Raw genomic sequence first — 20,027 nt, forward strand, 5'->3', positions numbered from 1 at the left:
TTGAAACATGTTCCCAAAATTGTAATGTCTGCGGCAGATTCTTTGTAATGTTCGCAACACAAATTTTTGTTTGTAAACATTATCAAACAGGGTAGACTACATTATACTTTTAAGGTTTTTTTTAATCAAAAGGAAAATTAATTTTAGGGAAATCACATTATCCTTTGGTTGTTTTTTACTGTAATGTCAGCAACACACCTTCTTAAATTTGTTGTTCAAAGGCATTGTGAGCAAATCAATTTTTCTTTTTGGGAAAAATTAATTAATATTAAGGATCACTTGAGTAATTCAACACATAAGTTTGTTCACCTTAGTTAGCTGTGTAAAGGTTTGGCAAAAGCTTCAAATTGTCTGAATGTGATGTCCACAACGTGGAATCACCCAGTTTATTGATTGATTGATTTTTTTAATTTGTAGGGAGTGGCCAAACCCAATATTGCTGAAGAACATTACAGCGCCCAGTGACAGCAAGATGGGATTAACTTTCCCAGTGTGGGATCCAAGGGTGAATAGATATGTTGTGGTTTAAGTTTGTCTTTGAGCACTTATCATCGGACAGATCTTTCAATGTATTCAAACATCTGCAGAGTTCAGAGACTTGTCTTGCCTCTTGTTCTACAGAGGCTTAATAGATACCTAGAGAATCAGCCAAAATATTCCACACTTATGATGGAGATCCACATGTACATTGTCTCTGACTGGTTGTTCTTGGTTTTGATTTTTTTTTTTGCACATGTAGCATTCAGTCCAAGGACCAAGAGCTACAACAGTTTGAATTTTTTAGGGTGAATCACAGACATCACTACATACTATGTACATGTACATCCATGAACATGCACATATGCTTGCCCAGGAACATTTTTATGAACTGAAAATTGTGATTATTCCATGTCATACCTTCAAAATGCCCAGTTAGTTGTGTTATACTGATAATGTAATAATTATTAATAAATTGTAATAATTACCTTTGTTTGTTTTGTTTCTATAGACAAATCCAGCAGACCGATATCATTTGATGCCTATCATCACACCAGCTTATCCACAACAGAATTCTACTTTCAATGTCTCCATGTCAACAAGAACAATTATGAATGAAGAATTTGAAAATGGTAAGTTTACACAGGTCGTACAGTACTCTAGCAAAATTTCAATGTTCGTGGTACTGAAGAATGATGTACATGTGCACTGTAACCTAACATGGAACTATGAAACCATACTACAAACCCCATGTGTATAGAATGCAACCCTCCAAGTTTATTTTTAACTGCGCTGCGCAGTTCTTGCTCTGCAAGCGGTTTTTTTTTTCTCAGTGACCAGACTGATGCTCCCGCTCGGCCGGGCTCGGGTCACGCAAGGTTTAAAAGCTAGAAAAAACTTACCAATGGGAAATTTTCAAATGCTTTGGTCTTAATAAGCATGTTAAGCGTGAGATGTCCGATTTTGAAGCGTTTTACTCAAAGAAATTTCTACATTTTCATGCATCGAAAGAAAAATATATTTCAGCGGGCCAGAATCTGTGAATAAATACCATTACGTTGGTGTAAAAGAATGTGCTGACATGACAAGTTTCACTTTCGATCGGCTAGACCTCGAGTCACCTAATTTTTCAAAGCTATTATCAGCTACCTTTCAGATCTTTGCGAAGCCATTAATCTTTCCTTACAAAATTCAGTGTGAAGTATTTTGAAGCGTTTGAATCGAAGAAAATACTAAAATTTCACGCTTTAAAAAAATACGCTTTAGCGGGCAAGAATTTTCATTTATTTACATTACGTTTGTGTCCTGGAATGTGCTGGCATTAGCAAATTTTTACTTTCACAAGGCACTGATCGGCAAGAATCACGCAATGCTCTGAAAGGTTTAAATCTGCCACAAACGGAAACTAAACAAATCCTCTGGTCTAAACTTAGCATGTTAAATGTGAAATGTTCGACTTTTTAGCGTTATTTATTTTTGGAGCTGTGTCATCCATAGGATTTCTGAAATCTGATGGAAAACCACTGGGACAAACCCTGACTTGCAAGGGTTACGTCATATTGCTAAATTAATTCCCCGGGGAATTCCCATTCAGCAAAACACAGGTCTAGTGTTTTTCTCAAATTTGATTTTATTAATTATTTGCTCCAATATTCCATTTTCGGAGCTGGTTATTCAATCTTTAAACGGTAGTTTCAAGACAACACTGGATGCTGATTTAAAAGATTTTTTTGTTTCACGGATCAGGATCGTAGGAATTAAATTTGGCCAGCATTAGCATATAAGAAAAATATTTAATTTCGGATGGAACTAGTCAACCATGAAATGTCACGCAAGGTGTTTTCCTGCCATCTTGTTTGTCAGTCGCAACATTGTTCAACGCAGGTAAAGGGGATAAGGGGGGGGGGGGCGGCGCATTTTTTGTTCCCCCCCACATGGCTCCCCTAAAGTGCTCACGAAACCAGCGCAGTTGTAAGCTCTAAGAGCTCTTGTTTTCCTTAGTGGCCATTTGGCCACCGACTGCTCAGGTTTAGTCGCCAGTAAAAATTCTAGTCGCTAAATTAAGCTTGCGCTTTCAATCCTTCTTCTCAATTTTAGTCGCCAGGCTGGCAACTTCGGTTCCAATTTAGTCGCCAGCTCCAAAATTTTAGTCGCCATGGTGACTAAAATGGTCTTCACTTGGAGGGTTGGAATGGGAAGAGGGCTTTGGAAAGGGGCTAATTCTCACAAGGATTTTGTGGAGGAAGGGGAGGGGTTATTGCCAACAAAATTATATTGTCTTTGATGACATCAGAGATCAGAGAATACAGTACATTTTGGCTTATTTTGGAACAGTAGAGGTTTATTACTATAATTTTACATTGCAGGCCTAAAAATTACGAGCAACGTTTTGATTGGCAAGTCGACGTGGGATGCACTGTTTCAACCACCCAACTTCTTTAGCAAATACAAGTACTTGATCTCTCCTTGTTTTGTGTGTCTGAATGTAATCATGTTAAGCCTGTCTTCCCCTGGCTTGTATCACTTAAATGTATGTGTTAAAGTTGATGCAATAAAGAGACTCTGCTTTGCTGGTGTGGTGTTTGATTAATTATCTGGTCTTGACAACACCTACTTCAACTATTCAAGGTAGACGAAAAAATTGAAACTGAGTCCTTCAATTATTGAATTACTTTCAAACTAGAAAAGCTAAATCAATATTTTGGCACTTTGCATAACACAACTTTATTGATTAATTTTCATTTATTCTATAACAAGAGAACAAAATATTTTGTTATAAATTTTATCCATGGACAGAAAAAAAATGTTTTCTTAAACATTGCCGTTGAACATATTATTTCCAGAATTTTTGAATTTTCTAAAAACGTTTTCTTGCAGCATTTTCCAAGTAGTAGGTAGCTGTTATGCAATTTTTGCCGCAATGTTCCCCCAAATCGTATTGTTCAATTTGTTTTGGAGTTCATTGACTTAAAAGTTTAGCAAATCTCTCATCTGCGATAAACTTGGATTCATGGATAACATGTACAATACAGTGCCAGCTTCATTTATTGCTGGTGAATTCTGTTCTCCACATTTCAGACATTATATTGTGTTAAGTGCCTTGTCAAACAGTGAAGAGGATCACCTAGAGTGGTGAGTTCTGTTTGATTCTCTATTTGTGTTTTGTTGTTTTAAATGAGACATGTAATTTTAATTATAACATAATACTATGTGACTATACTGTGGGTGGGGACGGGGTCTGAATCTCCCGCCTCCCATACCTTTTACTCCCGCTTCCCGCCCCTTTCCCTAGTGGTTTCCTCCTCTTTGTCCCATATCTGTTGCAAAAATATAATGAAATGTGGCAAAATTTTAGTTGTTTTCTCCCGCGTCCCGCCACCTTAGGAATCCTGCTTCTCACCCTACCTTCTCCAGCTTCCAGCCTTTTTTCTCTCTCTCCCCCCCCCCCCCCTCCTCCCCTGTCTCCCTCCACTGTAATGCCTTTGATTACAAACTAACGAAAGTTCTATTGTAAGATGTTCACTTGTATAATTTTGCATTAATTCATTACTTTAATAGATGTAGGTGCCGGAAGTGTTCAACTTCATTTTATGGATACCTACTAAATATAATACATGTACATTCAACCTTATTTATACACTCATATGTATTTTCTGGTCCCTTTGGTGTCTTATAAAGAAGGTTCAACTGAAAGTGTAAAATAAAAATTTTTAGAGGGAAATTTGAAAACATAGGCATTACCAGCTTATCCTTTTTTAATCCTTTTTGTTTGGTCTTGTGTGACTCTTTGGTAACAGGTTATCAATTTTCGACCCTCGCTAGTGTTTGTCATTGTTACTTCCTAATCTTGTCATCCTTCAAGAACTGTTCTTAGAGAATGAAACTGTTGCTATGTTTCGAGCTTCTGGAAATCATGCCGATGACAGTTCTCTTTCAATCTTGTGTAGACATTCAAAGGTTTAGTATGATTCACACAACTTGCGTGCTTTGTGTTTTCTTTCAGGATTGGTTTAGTAGAATCAAAGATCAGAATATTGATATCAAACCTGGAAAATACTCAGTACGTCTTGCTAGCACACGTCAAACCAAAATCCTTTGGTGCATTAGAACCAGACAAGTAAGCAACTTTTATTCTGTAGTGCGGGTAGTGTAAAAGGTAGCTAAGTTTAATTCTTTGACTTACTTGTGAAATACTCAAGAGGCATGTGTTGTTTTTTTATTAATGTTCCACAGGGAGTCACCCACTACTAGATGGTTTATTGGGCTTCAATTTGAGAAAAAAGGTAAAGATGCCTCGTTGGATATGTCTTGTTTATGCTGTACTGTATGTACTAATAGTAGTAAAGAACTTCATGTATGTGTGAGAATCAGAAGTACATGTATATTATGTAAACAGTTTTGAAATGTGAATTCTTATTTACGTTGTGTTCACAGAAAATGTAAAGATTGATTTGACAGGGGCAATTCAGTTGTTTACAAACACAGGTATGTAACATGTTCATAACTAACTAGCATTATTACAAAAATGTATTCCACATGAATGGAATGCAACATCATGATGACACCCATTTATGCTTCTGGGTGAAAATAGGCACTACAAGAGCAGTGTCTTGCCTAAGAACATGCTGAGCTCAAGCTTTCAAATTCGTAATCTCAAGTCAAACACACATACTGGATTCCAGCTCTTGATTTCGAGGTCGCAAGTCTAACACACTACAATGGCTAACAGTATCCTAGCATGAGTGTGTCTTTTCATCTGTCTATCCATCCATCTTTCTGTCTGTCTGTCTGTCTGTCTTACAGTTTATACTCTAAAATAAAATAAAAATTTACCTTATTGTTTCTTTGTAGTCCATTCACAAGCTGTAGCAGCCAAAATGTTTAAGGAGGGTATGAGAATAGAAGCAAAACATGTCAAAAAGTGAGTACATGCATACTATTTAACCCTCTTAGTTTCCCTAATTCTTATGCCCTAATGTTCTTACAGAAATGTGCTTCAGTTCAGAAGGTTTGTGCCCTTGGGTTTGTGCCCTTGGGCTGTTGCTGTTGTCTTCTACACTATCCTACCTGAGTGCAGCAGTTGGGTGAACCTGGGGCGGAAAAGTCAATCAAAGTTATATTTAAACTGAAATTATTCTATGTGCGTGCATTGGATATGAGATGGTAGATAGCCAACTTGGCGCTCTGCACCTCATTGGTTATAACTTTCTCATATCCAACAAGTTCAAGTGGAATAAATGTTTTAAAACACATATTGGCTACCATATTTGTGGTCAATGGTAAATGAGCTCATATACCATTGCCTGTTACCCAATCAGAACTCAGGAATTGCAGTATACCGTACCTTTGCTAGTTTTCAATAAAAAGGGATAGTGGGTAGTCAGTGAGCACTGCCTTCTTTTGCTGTTGTTGGGTCTTACATATAAATCATGCTAGCATCATAGAGTGGTAGTTAGCAGTTATTTGTATCCATAAAATTATTCATTTTGTTTCATATTCTATTTCATTGTAGGAAGCAGCTCAGTGAATATCTACCACCCAGTGTTCTAAAACAGAAGAAAAAAAGCTCTATAGTACCACCTGTAAGTTAAAAAAGAAATGTTTGTTATCAGATAGTGATCCTGAAGTTTCTTCCTGAAGTAGGCTTTTAATACAGCTCTAACGCATATCATTTGAATGTTTGGTTACTTTAAATCACAGTCACACTGACAAAAATCACATACAGCACTTCACATGAAGCCTTCACAAAATAAAAGCTTGTTACTGTGTACACCGTATGTTGATATTAGTGCTGGACCCTATATACCCTATAAGTTCATACTCATACAAATTCAATAGATTTCTGCTAACAGCCCTCCAACTGCCCTGTTAACTTGGTGTTTGGTTATCTAGTGACATCAGGACAGAGCGTGTTTCTGTAAGCTGCTCTAACATGTGATGATATGATGATTATCACAATATCTTGGCATTGTCTTTCAGGCCCCAGCTGCTGCAGTTAAGCCAGCCAAAGCAGACTTGTCTCTTGATTCATCACTGAATGCCAGTGATCTGAGTTTGGAGATAACTTCAGAGCCTATTAATGACAGCGCAGACTGGATTGGGAGCAGTACTGAAAACAGCGAAGAAATAGGTAAGTCTGCTGAACCTTTTTAGCCAGACATCACTGGTGTTGAAGCTCTACAGATATCTGAGTAGTTTCTCTGATTGGATGTTACTTGTGTTCAAAAATATTCAAAATCGCGAAACAGCCAATCACACATTGCACAGATCTGTGTAAAGCTACCTCATTGATCAGTATGAAACATGGTTGCCACGGTCAGGGGGAAGTCAGGGAAAACAAAATTTTTCAAGGTCGGAAAAGTAAGGGAAAATCTTAGTTCTTGTCAAAGTCAGTGAAAAGTCAAGGAATTTTGGCTGAATAAAAATAAACAAATGGATTTGTTGATGAAGTAAAATGCCATGCATTCAAAATTCCGTGAAAAACATAAAGAGATTGAAAATGAAGAAAATGGTCTGCAGAAGAAGCTGAAGCAAATGTAATAAAAGGTTCACCTTATTCAAGGTCAGTGAAATGTTTTTGGGGTCGGGGAAAAGTCAGGGAATTTTTTGGGTTCTAATGAGTGGCAAACCTGAATTGAAATGTTTCTGGTTGAATGTACGACGGGAAAGAATTTGCCCCGCTCAAAGAGGCGCCTGTTTATACAGGCTACAGTCTGTCTTGGAAGTAATATTTACGTTTTCAAAATTAATTTCTTTTGTGTAGCTGCCCTTACTAGTTCAGACGACAAAAAAGGCAATGTGGACGCTGCCACTGTGACGTCAACTGTTTCAACCGTTGGTGAAGTGACGTCATCAGATACAACTACGATTCCCAGTCAGCCGTCAGCGGTTTCACAAGACAAGGTATGCGTAAGTGATAGCTAAGCTTTATACACCACACGGCAGTGATTTATCTTTTGCAATTTTTTTTTTACTCCCCTGTGCTTAGACTATTGTTTTGTACTGTATTTCTCCATAGCCCGCTGGGTTAAAGCGAGCTGGTTCTCCTTCAGAAACTGAAAATGCCAGCAAAAAAGCTCGAGTGGACAATACAGAAATCACGGTTTGTTACAAGTCATTTGCAATATCTATTTATTATATACCGATTAACTAGAATGCATTACCAGGATTTCTCTCGCTGAGAAAAATCATATCTTTACACTGTAAAAGATATATCTTTCACATGTGAAGATAGCAATTTCGACACGTTTGCTGACAAGTTTGCCATGTTTCCCAATGCTCAATGAGCCAAAGTTGATCAACATTTAGTCGAAACATCTTCGGATCTTCCTCTGCAATCTTCGGAAATTTTCGAAAAAGGTTCAGAAACATTCTTATGGCCTTCAGATCTACAACATTTTGAAAATCTTAGGAAATCTTCGGAAAATCGTCAAAAACCTCTTTATTAGTAGGTTTAGAAAATAAACAAAGTAATACATGGTCGCTTGGGGATATGAAATTTCTCTTGTTTTCAAATGATGAAATCGAGAGAATACTCAAAGATAAATTTCATATCTCCGCGCAACCATGTATTACCGTACCCTCTACCTTATTGTTACTTATTTTCGCGGGACTTAATTTTCGCGATTTTCGCGATTTTCAAAAAATCGCGAAATTAAAGACCCGCGAAAATTAATTCTAAACGATTTCTATTGTATTTTTTATGCTAATTACGTATTTTTGGCCAAATCGCGAAAATTAAGTCTCGCGAAATATTCCTGTTCCATTTTCGCGAAATTAAGTACCCGCGAAAATAAGTAACAATAAGGTATTTACTATAATATTCTAGCTTGAAACACTGGAACAGACTCTGTAGTATTTATTGATACTGTGTTTTCCTTTTCAAGGCGGATTCTTCGGTTAATTCGCTTAACGGTGATAGCGGCAAGAAACGGCCAACTTCTGATTCGAACGAAAATCCGCAGAAAAAGGTGAAGGTGGAAAATGAGGATCAAAACAATGTGAGTTGTATTTCCTTAGTAAATAATGAATTTTGTTACATTAGATGTGAGTATCTTGTAGATGAATTCTACCAAAAGAAAACAGAGTATGAGATCGAGATTTGTATATCAAATGATAGTTGATGAGACCAAAATTTAGTTTAAAATTCTACTAGAACGGTTTTATTATTCGCTCTCGATTTTTATAGAGTGATAGTTTATTTAGCCTTCGGCTCCATCAGTTATCACCCCAAGAAGGTTCGAGCTCATAATCTAATCGTTGATTATCATGTTATGTCCAGGGTTCAAAATAAAATTTCGTTTTTTGCCTGAATTTGTCGGCTTTTTTTTGTCAAGGCTCATTTTTTTCCCGGCTGTTAAAAGAGCCATGCATTTTCAAGGGACACAACCCATTTACATACATGACGTACCCATAGGACATACCCATGGGTTTGCAATGTATTCTGGGGCGATTTCAAACACAGTCAGCCCTTTGCAAGCTTTCCGAAGTGATGGAATGTTTTACGGCATTTCAAAAGAATGGATTGGAGCAATGTGACTTCTTTTCTTATTTTGAGTCTTTGAGAAGTAAATAAGATCTTCCAATACACTTTTCTGGAGGGACAAAATACCTGAGAAGGTGGGGCAGCCCGTTACTCATCTTAACACAGAAATGAAGTCGTACATGTAAAACCGTTAAACCAAAAGTTTTAGTCGCCAAAGATGAAATTTTGGTCGCATTAACGCAGTGAGTCGCACTCTCTAGCCCTGTAGCTGCCTTATTGTCTGATATGAAATGTTTACTTCAACATTCCAGCAACTTTGATTTCAGTTGGCCGATCAAGGCATAATATTCTATTTCTTCGATTCGGTAGTAGCCGGCAAGTGTCGTCAAAGTGCCGGCTACCGCCGACAGCCGGCTGCTATTTTGAACCCTGAATGTGACATTATGTCATGACAAGAGTTTGCCTTTTGGTCGAGGGTCGAGAGCAATACTGTCGAGGGTGAGGGTACTAAGTCAAGGGTAGGGTCGACTTTTAACAAAATATATCCCACGCGATATTCTGTAAATCACGGAACGAAACTAGATGATTGATATATAAATCAGCTTGTGATTTCAGTTTATCCCTTCAATCCATGTTGGGTAAATGCCAAGGAAATTCTATTGTTCTCTTGACACATTCAAGCTCCGTAAGCTAATATTTCCTCTAGGTAATTTCCTCGGGCACGCTTCAAATTTTCAAGTTCCCCAGGGCAAAAGGACGTAGTGTGACCAGTTTTTTTGACGTGGACGCTATCGTTGTAACTCAAAGTTAGTACCGTTTAGTTACCTGTATGTTTCACATTTTCTCAAACAGACGTCTGGCGTTTCCTCCAACGTAGAAGATAAGAGTACGGTAGACGAAGAAAAACCCACTCAAAATGAGGTAAGTCTAGGTGTTTTTCATTGTTAAAAACTCATAAGGTGAACTGCTGTGGTTCGTTTTGTGTATTTGCAAACCTTGATGTGTTTCTTTCTTGTGCTCAAGTTTGATCAATCTTTAATTTAAAGGGGCTTTGTCACTGATTTTAACAGATTTTTTAACAGCCATGGGTATTTCCTACTTGTGGCTGAAAATAATAACAACGTACCTTCTTTTAATTCATTGCAACCAACAGGTCGTTGGAAGCGACACCAAGGGTTCTTTGACGACTGAAAACTGTACCAAGACAGCAGATGGCAAAATAGAAAACCTGACTGATGTAAGTAGCGTGATGTTATTAAGATGAATGTAAAACAAAAATTCTGTGAATTTGGCTATCTCGCGTGATTATTTTTTTTTTTTGGAATTTTTGGAGGAATTTTCATTACATCGCAGACAACCTGAAATTGTTCCATTCGCCACTGGAAATTTTCGGTAATTTAAACGTTATGTACAGTGTTCGTGAGCTCGTGCTATATTCTGATTGGCCAATATGATTCGGAAACTCATTAAGAGGAAATCCGCCAGGAGACTTCGTAGTTATTGGACAAAATTATGTACCAAAACTATTTACACCTGATTGCAAGCTTTTGTGTTACTGCTTCAAATATCTTATCGAAAGAAATCTTTTCTAGCAACACCAAACATCGAAAACTAATTTCGAAGTTCCACTGAATTCCCATGAATCGCTTAAAAGATGTGAGCTTTTGCCCATAGCTTGTGAACTTTGAATATCATTTTCTCAGACTCTGATAAGAAATTGTTGTACCAGAATTATTTCCACCTTATTGCAAACTTTTTTGTTACTGCTTCAAATATCTTATCAAAAGAAATCTTTTAACAACACCAAACATCGAAAACAATTTTCGAAGTTCCGCTGAATTCCACTAAATCGCTTAAGACGAATTTCCAAAATGGCTACACGTGAGATTTTGCCTATACCTTGTGAACTTTGAAATTCATTTTCTCAGACTCTGATAAGAAATTGTTGTTGGTGTTATCACGGATAATTACTTACATCTTTACCTTTTATTAAGGGTAGGAAATAACGCAATGTGATTTAAATTATTCTGGTACTTGATTTTTGTCCAACTTTAATAAATATTACTCGACTTCCTAGTGGATTCCGTCTTAAATGTTTTTACAACGATTGCTTGTTAACAACGCTTGTACTCTTACAAGGAATTAGGGACCTACATGTTTAGAAAGTAGTTCGAGTACGAGCACGACTTTCGAATTTTAATCCAGTTACGTTCCTAGAGCCCACGCTCCTCCCTGTTGCTAACTAGTTGAAAAGAAGTCCTTCTCGATCGGTACGAGATTGGTCTAAAAGCTTAAGCACTAGGTTTGAAAAGCTGTACCCGCACTCAATCTCGTACTCCGATCAGGTCCCTCCCTTGGTTTGTTGTTTGATGCCTTGATTTGTTGTTTACAGAATAACAAGTCAGAAGAATCAAAGGTTAGCGTATCGACTGCTGTCAAACGGTCGATATCTCCGACAAATGAGGACAGCAACACAGGAAAGAAGATGAAACAAGACCAAGTTAATGCTGCGAACCTGGTAAGTGACTATACCCCAGAAAAAAGGAAACGTAAATTTTACAATTCGTGGAAAATAATGTGGAGCCGGTAGAACTGTCTTTAATTGAAACTGAGGGCGCTTTCCATTTGTCAGAACTGGCCGGCCAGTCCAGTAGGGCTGCAACGATACATTTTTTCACAATACGATACGTACCTCGATACAAGCGCCACGATACGATACAAGATACGATACACGATATGATACAACATTACATACAACTGATGAGTGCCATAATTTTACTAAATTCTTTGGTAACTTAGTTTTTTCCACTTTTATCAGCAGCAAAAACTCATTTGCAAAGTGAAGTTGTTATGAACCGCATGTTTTTGCTTGTGGGCACACAAGGCAGTGTCAGTCGACAACTAATCGTGGCATCTTTTAAGAATATGTGTTCGGAAGTGAAGCAGAATGGAACTTCCTTGTCCCTCAGTTTGATAAAAATCGTTATTGAGGGCTTTGACTTGGGTAAAAAGTCATTAAAAACAGTAATTTCTGAATGTTGATGAAGAATATTTTGTTTCACGATACTGCGATATTTTGATCAAATACCGATATTCGTATCTTGACAAAAAAATATCGCGATTCACCGGTGCACCGGTGTATCGTTGCAGCCCTACAGTCCAGTACATTCGAGAACAGAATTCCGTTGTTAGTCAGATTTGTCCTGTCAAATCAGTCAATCCATAAATAGTATACACTGTTGTGGTGGATTTGTCGGAAAAGGCCCATTTCACATTTTAAACCACCGGTCCGGCCGGCCAGTTTTGTCAAATGGAAAGCACCCTTAGTTAGCACTGTTTCTCTGCTTTTCCATTTCGCTATTTGCGCCGTTCATGACCCACAAGACTTTCAATTCTCCTAAAACCGCTGTCTGTTTTCGTTGTAGGATCCTGAAAAAGAATTGATCGATGAAGGTCCACCTCCTGCAAGCCAGATTCCAGTTGTTAAAAACGCCATCAAGATAAAGCTTAAGTGATTGGTTTTAACAATAATCGACAGATAAAGAACTGTTTTCGAACATCCAGAGACTTTACGTGGAGTTCAACGCAATAAAATGCTCCTACTTTAAGCCACTTAAAGCCAATTTTAAACAAGAGAAAAAAACAAACGAACAAGTTTCTAGCCACGTGGTCAGTTCATGTTCTGGTGATGAAGTAGTCGCAGCTCCTTCACGCACGTGATACACTTCGCGTTTGCACGTGTTGTACACGCTGTTTGCACGTGATCTTTTCCGACCTGTTCATCCCACTTGTGCCAAATGCCATGCATTATTTTTGTGAGCCTGTACAGAGAAAGTAATAAGTAATTAAAATGTATATTTTGACTTCTGTGTTGGTATTAGTCCAAGTTTTGTTGACATTGTTCCTTTACTGATATAGGACGCTTGTGAGGGTTGTATCTTTGAAGTGATCAAACTAAAGTCATTTTACATCATTATCACATAGAGGAATTTTGTACGCTATTTGAATATTTATAAAGTGTGTAAGCAGCGGTTTAAAGATGCTTTACTCCTGATGTGTTTCCAAAGTGAAAATCTTGTGTGGAGTACCAGTCTTTAACATTTACACGAACATAATAAAACAACCGTAATATTTCTATGGTCTCTTGTGTATTTACTAGCCGTCGCATGTCAAAGGGCGCTTTCCATTAGTCAGAACTGGCAGGCCAGGCCGGTATATTGGAGAACGGAGTTATGTTGTCAGATTTGTCCTGTCAATCAGTCAATGCATAAATATTATACACTGTTGTCGTTAATTTGTGGGAAAATCTCGTGGAAACTGCCAATTTCATATTCAAAATCACCGGACCGGCCGGCCAGTTCTGGCAAATGGAAAGCACCCTTAATTTTAATTTATTTATTTTTTATTTATTTTGCCGTGGCGCATTAGAAAAGAGGCACTGACGCGGCGCCCTGCCTCTGTTTCGCACGAAAGAGTAGCAGGGCTGTGCTCTAAAAGGAGCCCGGGTTTTTCTTTGCCGGTATCAATTTATACACTAGGTGGAGAGAGGCACTCAGAGTATTGCCCGAGAACACAACACAGTGATCCCACCAGGCTCGATATTAAGCTGTAAGCTGGGGCCCGTTTCTCAAAGGTCCCGAAAAGTTTTTGCACCAGGAAAGCTATAACAAAATCCTAAACCCTTGTGATTACAGAGCTGATTTATTCAGAACAGAAGTTCCCTTTATACAAAGTTTCAGGCCAATACACTTCTTCGTTCTTGAGACACATGTTTTTAAATGGCTTTGCGGACCCGTTAAGTTTCCGGGGCTTTCGAGAAGTCCTGTGGAGCTATAGACTACTTTACTCTTAGGGTCTGTCTTTACTCTTAGGGTCCGAGGCGGAGCGCGCGGTTATATGACCTTATATATTAGGACGGAGAGCAAACTGGTTGAACTAGCGGAAGGACGAGGGACGAGAAGGGACTTGGGGCGAGACGAGAAAAGACAGACTACGGACTCTTTTGGGATTTTTGAGGATATCCATCAGCTCTCCGTTGGTCCAGCAACGGAGTTGCTGATTGGCCAGTTCATACTAAATTACGTAACTTTTGCAGGAAGCAAATGGTTGCTTAATGGCATAGCAAAATAGCTAATGATAGCTGCCCACTGGTTTTGGAAAAACTGCAATCTTCCATTTGTGAAAATACACGAAGACGAATTCGCGTCTGTCTTGAACAGGTTGGTCATCGACAAGCAGTTACAACGTCGTGTGGATCAAATCAAGGATTTCAAAGCGCAGGGCTTACGAATGCTCTCGCCATTAAGGTGGCTTAATACAGTTTTGAGAGTGCAAATCAGTGCAACCTTCAACTCTCTTGTACAATCTCCAGAAAAGTTTTTTTTCTTTCTCTTATCACTGTTTTTTACATCCTAAAACCATCTAAATGATATTTGGAACATTTTTGTTCAACTTGTCTCGCAACATTGTTGCATTGCAAGTTGAACGAGTTGTTGCCCGTATTACTACCGCGCGCTCAACTTGTCTCGCAACATATTTCGGTGTTACAAGTTGAAAAAAGTTGTTGCAAAAAGTAGAACTCGGTTCTACTTTGTGCAACATGTTGCTGCAACTTGCAACATCAAAATTTGTTGCGAGACAAGTTGAGCGCGCGGTAGTAATACGGGCAACAACTCGTTCAACTTGCACTGCAACAATGTTGCGAGACAAGTTGAACAAAAATGTTGCCCGTATTACCGGGCCTTTATGTCTCTTTGAAAACGCATTGTTCTCACCATAAAAGCGTGGAATATAATTACCATAATTACAATTTTGAAACCGTGTTTTGATCGGGACACCTTCGGAAATCTCAAAGTTTGGACTTTTCCGACAATTTTGTGGCAGAGAATTCAGCGCGGATATAGAACTTCATGAGCTGCCACTGCAGAGAGGTAAACTAGGAATACTGTAGTGTGTCATAACAGAGGCGGAATTTCAAAAGAGCGCTTTTAGAAAGAGGTAGAAGGCATTCAATTAAAATTTGCGCATTTAAACCGCCATAACTTGCTGGAAAACTTTAAATTAAAAAATCCGCTTCTGTTATGACACTCTAGAGATATTGACTGATTAGTTTTTGACAAGATCACAGTGTGCTGTCTCCTACTCGTTCTACAAACTCTGCCACGAAATCATGTTCTTCCCAATTTGGCAGTATCGTGGCTATAACATCGCCGTTAGGTACAATCTACCAAATAAAAGATGACATACATAATCTTTTATCATTTCTTTATGTCTCTGTAAAATTTGAGCTTAATCGCATTCATAACAGCCGAGGAATTAGCGTTTTAAAAGATGCAGGTCATGCAGGTCAAGCAAAATTTCCCTTCATGAATTTATTCATGTTGTATATATCCCCCGCGACCTTAACTGCCGTACCGTGTGCGCGTGCTACTTATTGAACATTGCAAGTCTCCCCTTTCGCAAACCAAAATATAAATTTCGGGATTAAGATAGAACAGCTTTACCACGAAATTAAGAAGACCTCCAGTGGTGCATGCTTATATTGAAGGCATTCAGGCGCTCTTTGGAAAGGATTTAAAACAAAAATCTATGCTGACGCAAACACGTACCCTGAAATAAAATAGCCTTGAATGTGAAAGTAACTTCGAAGTGAACTCTTGGGCCGCAGTCGAAAATGTGAAAAGTTGCATTAAAGATACGGAACGCCGTTAGCCATTCTGTTTCGTGAAAGTGAATTTAGAGCCGCAGCCAGCAGCAATATAATTAAAGAAGCTTTCCAGTGAACGCTGGAAGCATGTGTCGAAATCTAAGGATGGGCCGATACTCGATACCAAATATTCGATACATCGATATTTTGACAAATTTGAAAAGTATCGATACTTTCGAAAAATATCGCACTTTCGATACGTTTTCGATACTGAACACGTGACCTGAGCCTGCGGTCTTCTGGTCAGCACCTGAGGTTTAAAAAATGCACTTTTGCGCAAACAAATGTTGATTTTCTTGTCAATATTTGGATTTTTCTATTGCCTTGACTTGATCTAGTCCACAGTGAAACAAAAAGACCAAAAATCAACATTCTTGGCTAATATTTATAATGCCAGGACTGTACTTTGTATGGTCAAACAAATCACGTGACATACCAATGACGTCAGTACGAAAGTGACGTCATAATATCGATATCGATATCGATATCGAGAAAAAAGGCAAATATCGTATCGATATCGTATCGTTTTGAAAAACCTGTATCGGCCCATCCTTATCGAAATCTCCATCGCCAAAGTTTGCCATGATTTCTTCTTAAGTCGGTTACCAAGGTTACTCCCGCGCGAACCAAGTTGATTGACAGGGAGCCTATGTCCTCAACAAGAGTCCGCACCTCTGCAGTTGACCGCGGTCGACCTCTGCAGTCTGTTTTTTCTCGATCGCGCGCGCACTCTTGTCTCGCCCCAATCCTTCCTCGCGTGACTTTAAATAAACCCTCGCGTCGCCTCCCTTACTAAATTTCGAGAGAAAAACAGACTGCAAGCAGTCTAGTGGAGCTACTTCGAGCAGAAACAATGGCGGACGACATGGATGTGCCAGGTTCTGCTTCTTCCGATGGTTTTGCCATTGTGAATGAGGGTGCATCAACAAGCGATGTTCAGTTTAATCGTTCTTCCGTCCTGGATGAAGATGCAACGACAAGTAATGTTCCTGTTGTAAGTATTAGCTGAAGTTTATTTTCCAGCTGGGAATAGTGCCGACGTTTAAAACAGTACAATACATCACAACTCGAGTAACAATTTTAATCACGCTTTACGTGACACTGGCTTCATTCGCTTTTAGTATCGCGACTTGAATATAGTAAGAATACTCGTCCCTTTTGAAGGTTAATGCGATTTTGTTTGTATTTCGCTTTTCACGAACGTAAATATGTTGCTGCAAAGCGTTAGCTTATTTTCTGAAGATTATCCATAGTGTTTCATAATTTGGTGTTCAGGGGACACATTTCACTCGGCCTATTTTTACGTTATATCGCCATATGTCACCAACTATACATGTATACAGTTGGATAAAAAGGTTCTATAAAGTTTAACAGTAGCATAGTTTCGAGATAAAATGCAGGATTGCAAGGATTGAAATAGATTGATTTTGAAAGGATGTCAAGAAAAATCTTGCCATGTGAGTCAGTTTGACCATTCTAGTCGTTTTTTAGCTGTCTATAGTTAATATTTCTTTTTCTTTGTTTTTTTTTTGTGGAATTAAATATTAATTGAGTTTAATGGGGAGTGGTACGGTACGCTAGGATCAGGTTTCCAGTTTGTACTTTCACTATCTTCGCTCGGTCACCGTTCGTTACGGTCGAAACACGTAAATCACATTTCTTTTCTCATTTCGTTGGGAAAAAGACATGTCTTCGCAACGGAAAAATAAGCGCACTTCTTTTTGCCCTGGATGTCATCTCCCGAAAACAGAACACAGTTTTGGGACAATGAATAAACACTGTAATGGCCCCGATGTCAGCGATGCGGAGGAAAGCATGGACGAAATCGGCGTTGCTGCTCCATCGTCATCGTCAAAGTCGAAGCCTTCACCAAGTCAAGCCAATGCTGAGCTTCTTCAGGCCGTGAGAGCACTCTCCGATCAAGTGGGCGTGCTACAGCTAGAGCAAAAATCTCTTCGCGAGATGGTGGAGAAAAAAGGGGGGGGATCCCCAAACAAGGACACGAGCGCCGCACCATCGCAAGATTCACCCGAAACAGGTAACGTTCAGCATATTAAACCTGGTGTGCATGTTGATCTTACTACACTTCTCCCTCGGGTAAAGACTGAAAAGTCTTCCGAGACCGGATCTGGTGATACCAAACGAAAAGTGACCATCGAATCGTTCGATCAGTGGCTCGAAGCGTGGTCTGCTTACGAAGAAAAGCTGATGACGGCTAACCCGGATCGATATATCGAGCTCGCTCACTACAGAAGCATTATTCAGAAAGCCAACCGTAAATTCCAGTGGGCCGCCGTCTACGACTATGATGGCAATTTCGAATGAGCTTGTCTGAAAACGCTAAAACCGGACGCCTAGACATTGTGGACACGACTTTGTACACAACGATCTTGGATTCTTCCGCAGTCTGCAAAGACGGGATATCTTGCCAACGATGCAAGTCTGAGCACCATCTCGTACGAGATTGTTCCATTCGCCCGAAACCGTCGCTGGAGGAGAATAAGAGCAGCAAGAAAACGGGCTCGGGAACGTCAGGAGACCAAAGTCAACAATGGAAATACGCGAAATGGTTTGCAAACGACGTCGAGGGCTGCAATTTATTCCAGCGGCGAGCATGCCAACAAGGAACTGACTGCAAACGAGCCCATGTATGCAAGGCTTGTAGGGGGAACCACTCTATGGCCGATTGCAAACTTGTTAACAGCTCCTAAATCGCCCTTCACCACGTCTATTTGGAAAAACAATTTAACTGATTATCCTGATCAAGCCTTTGTTGACGATTTATTACATGACATTGACAATGGTGTACGTATTGGTTTCACCGAAAACCGTTTTTCACTGATTTCACCAAATCATTTTTCCGCGATATCTAATCCTGAAGCTATTGCTCATGAACTTTTTTTTCTGTGAAAAATTCTTTCGATCCTAAAACAATCAAGCAAGCTCCTGGTCATTTTGATAAAAACAGGGTATTTTAATCAGGAGTACCCCTTTCATTGTAATAAACTTTAAGCAGTAGATTGATGAAGGTTTATTCACCACTGTATTGGAACAAACTGAAGATATGACATAATGACAGCGGTCTTTATAGAAGAGTGGGTAGATACATTCTGCCAGAGTGGATAGATACAAAAATAATAATAATAATATATTAGAGGCCCCGGGTCTGCCAGAGTGGGTAGATATGTTATGTACGGGGAACTAGAACTCAAGTAAAGTTAGTTAATTACTATACTGGGGACATATAAATAGTTCCCCATACATAACGTACCTACCGAAGAGTGCTCGCAAACGGTTTGCATCGTTTGCGTCGAGTTCTGTTCCATTGATGGCAATTTTGAGTTGTTATCTCATCAACGGCTCCAACAAATTAAGTTCTAGTTGGTGTTCGATGGTAATGATTGTGAGACCAGGGATAAGACGGAGGACGGTGATGGGATAGGATGTTTCGTTCTTAAGTTCGTTGAAAGTCATCGCTGGTGAATGATAATGGCGCATTCGAGCATGCTTCAAAAGGTGGGCTGCGTTGTATTAATTACAGAAGAATTTGTTCTAAGAGCTTGATATTTGGTGTACTAAAAAGTTCAATCTTATTTTTGTTTTTGTTTTTTTAAAAAAAATGTATTGATATGTAAATGCTATTTGTAGATGTTAAGATTAAAAATCAGAGACTCTAGATAATTTACAATGTGAAACTTTGTTTGTTAAGGACTGTTCATTATTTATGCCTAAGGGGGGCCCGGTGTTTAGGGAATTTTTGTTCTGAATTATGATAAGGTTTATAAATTCTTCAAAATATGGATAAATCAACCAATCTTCATATGTCATTATTATTACTTTTTCTTAACCCATTGACTCCCGAAGATTTTTGAAAAAAACCCCGCATTTTTTGCATGTTTGTGACATTTTCTTGTCATTTATGAGCTAGTTAAGCTCCAAACTACTCAAAAAGTCACTTGCAACTTGGAAGCTTGCCTTTCTTTCCACAATTATCAGATTTTAGGTCATTGTTGTTCAGGTATGCGCACAAATCAAAATTTCAAGATAGTTTTTGGACAAGTGAGTGCCCTACCACTCTAGGCTTTTCGTTTTTCTTTTTTTTCCCTTGCCTTTCTTTTTTCTCCTTTTCTTATCTTTTTGCTGCAGTTGTTGGCCTATAACTGGGCTTGCTTGCAATTTAGAAATTTTCAAGAAAGTGCCTTCCAAACAGGAAACGTGATGCCATTTTTGGTTGTTAACAACCAAATTGGCCGGCATCACATGATCAGTGTTTTGCAGACTGCAGAGCCACAAGAACATTATCACGTGACCAGAATTTTTGAACCACAGACCATAAAACCAACGGTCCGTGAAGCGGGC

The 20,027-nt window shown here is 38.9% G+C and overlaps 2 protein-coding genes across 7 annotated transcripts in view; both read left to right on the forward strand.

Annotated features, from left to right (window-relative positions):
- LOC144635800 (poly(A) polymerase type 3-like) overlaps positions 1-20,027 on the forward strand; it is an 81,293-nt gene that overhangs the window by 8,435 nt on the left and 52,831 nt on the right. Inside the window, exons 11-27 of one of the 6 annotated variants that reach the window (XM_078494901.1) lie at positions 418-505; positions 989-1,109; positions 2,844-2,928; positions 3,556-3,609; positions 4,481-4,594; positions 4,711-4,760; positions 4,912-4,962; positions 5,329-5,398; positions 5,990-6,059; positions 6,457-6,607; positions 7,241-7,380; positions 7,496-7,579; positions 8,364-8,477; positions 9,815-9,883; positions 10,116-10,199; positions 11,355-11,480; positions 12,388-12,825. In XM_078494901.1, the coding sequence (XP_078351027.1) occupies positions 418-505; positions 989-1,109; positions 2,844-2,928; positions 3,556-3,609; positions 4,481-4,594; positions 4,711-4,760; positions 4,912-4,962; positions 5,329-5,398; positions 5,990-6,059; positions 6,457-6,607; positions 7,241-7,380; positions 7,496-7,579; positions 8,364-8,477; positions 9,815-9,883; positions 10,116-10,199; positions 11,355-11,480; positions 12,388-12,477 (1,561 nt within the window). In that variant the 3' untranslated portion in view covers positions 12,478-12,825. Of the gene's footprint in view, positions 1-417; positions 506-988; positions 1,110-2,843; positions 2,929-3,555; positions 3,610-4,480; positions 4,595-4,710; positions 4,761-4,911; positions 4,963-5,328; positions 5,399-5,989; positions 6,060-6,456; positions 6,608-7,240; positions 7,381-7,495; positions 7,580-8,363; positions 8,478-9,814; positions 9,884-10,115; positions 10,200-11,354; positions 11,481-12,387; positions 12,826-20,027 lie in introns of those variants that run through there. The other 5 variants (XM_078494903.1, XM_078494904.1, XM_078494905.1 and 2 more) reach the window with 5 other exon arrangements.
- Positions 16,452-20,027, forward strand: part of LOC144635805 (poly(A) polymerase type 3-like) — a 45,487-nt gene continuing 41,911 nt past the window's right edge. The window contains exon 1 of the mRNA XM_078494916.1: positions 16,452-16,662. Within this exon, the coding sequence (XP_078351042.1) occupies positions 16,522-16,662 (141 nt within the window). The 5' untranslated portion in view covers positions 16,452-16,521. The remainder of the gene's footprint in view (positions 16,663-20,027) is intronic.

The sequence above is a fragment of the Oculina patagonica genome, chromosome 13 (assembly GCF_052425735.1).
Source record: "Oculina patagonica isolate OP01 chromosome 13, crgOcupat, whole genome shotgun sequence".
Taxonomy (NCBI): domain Eukaryota; kingdom Metazoa; phylum Cnidaria; class Anthozoa; order Scleractinia; family Oculinidae; genus Oculina; species Oculina patagonica.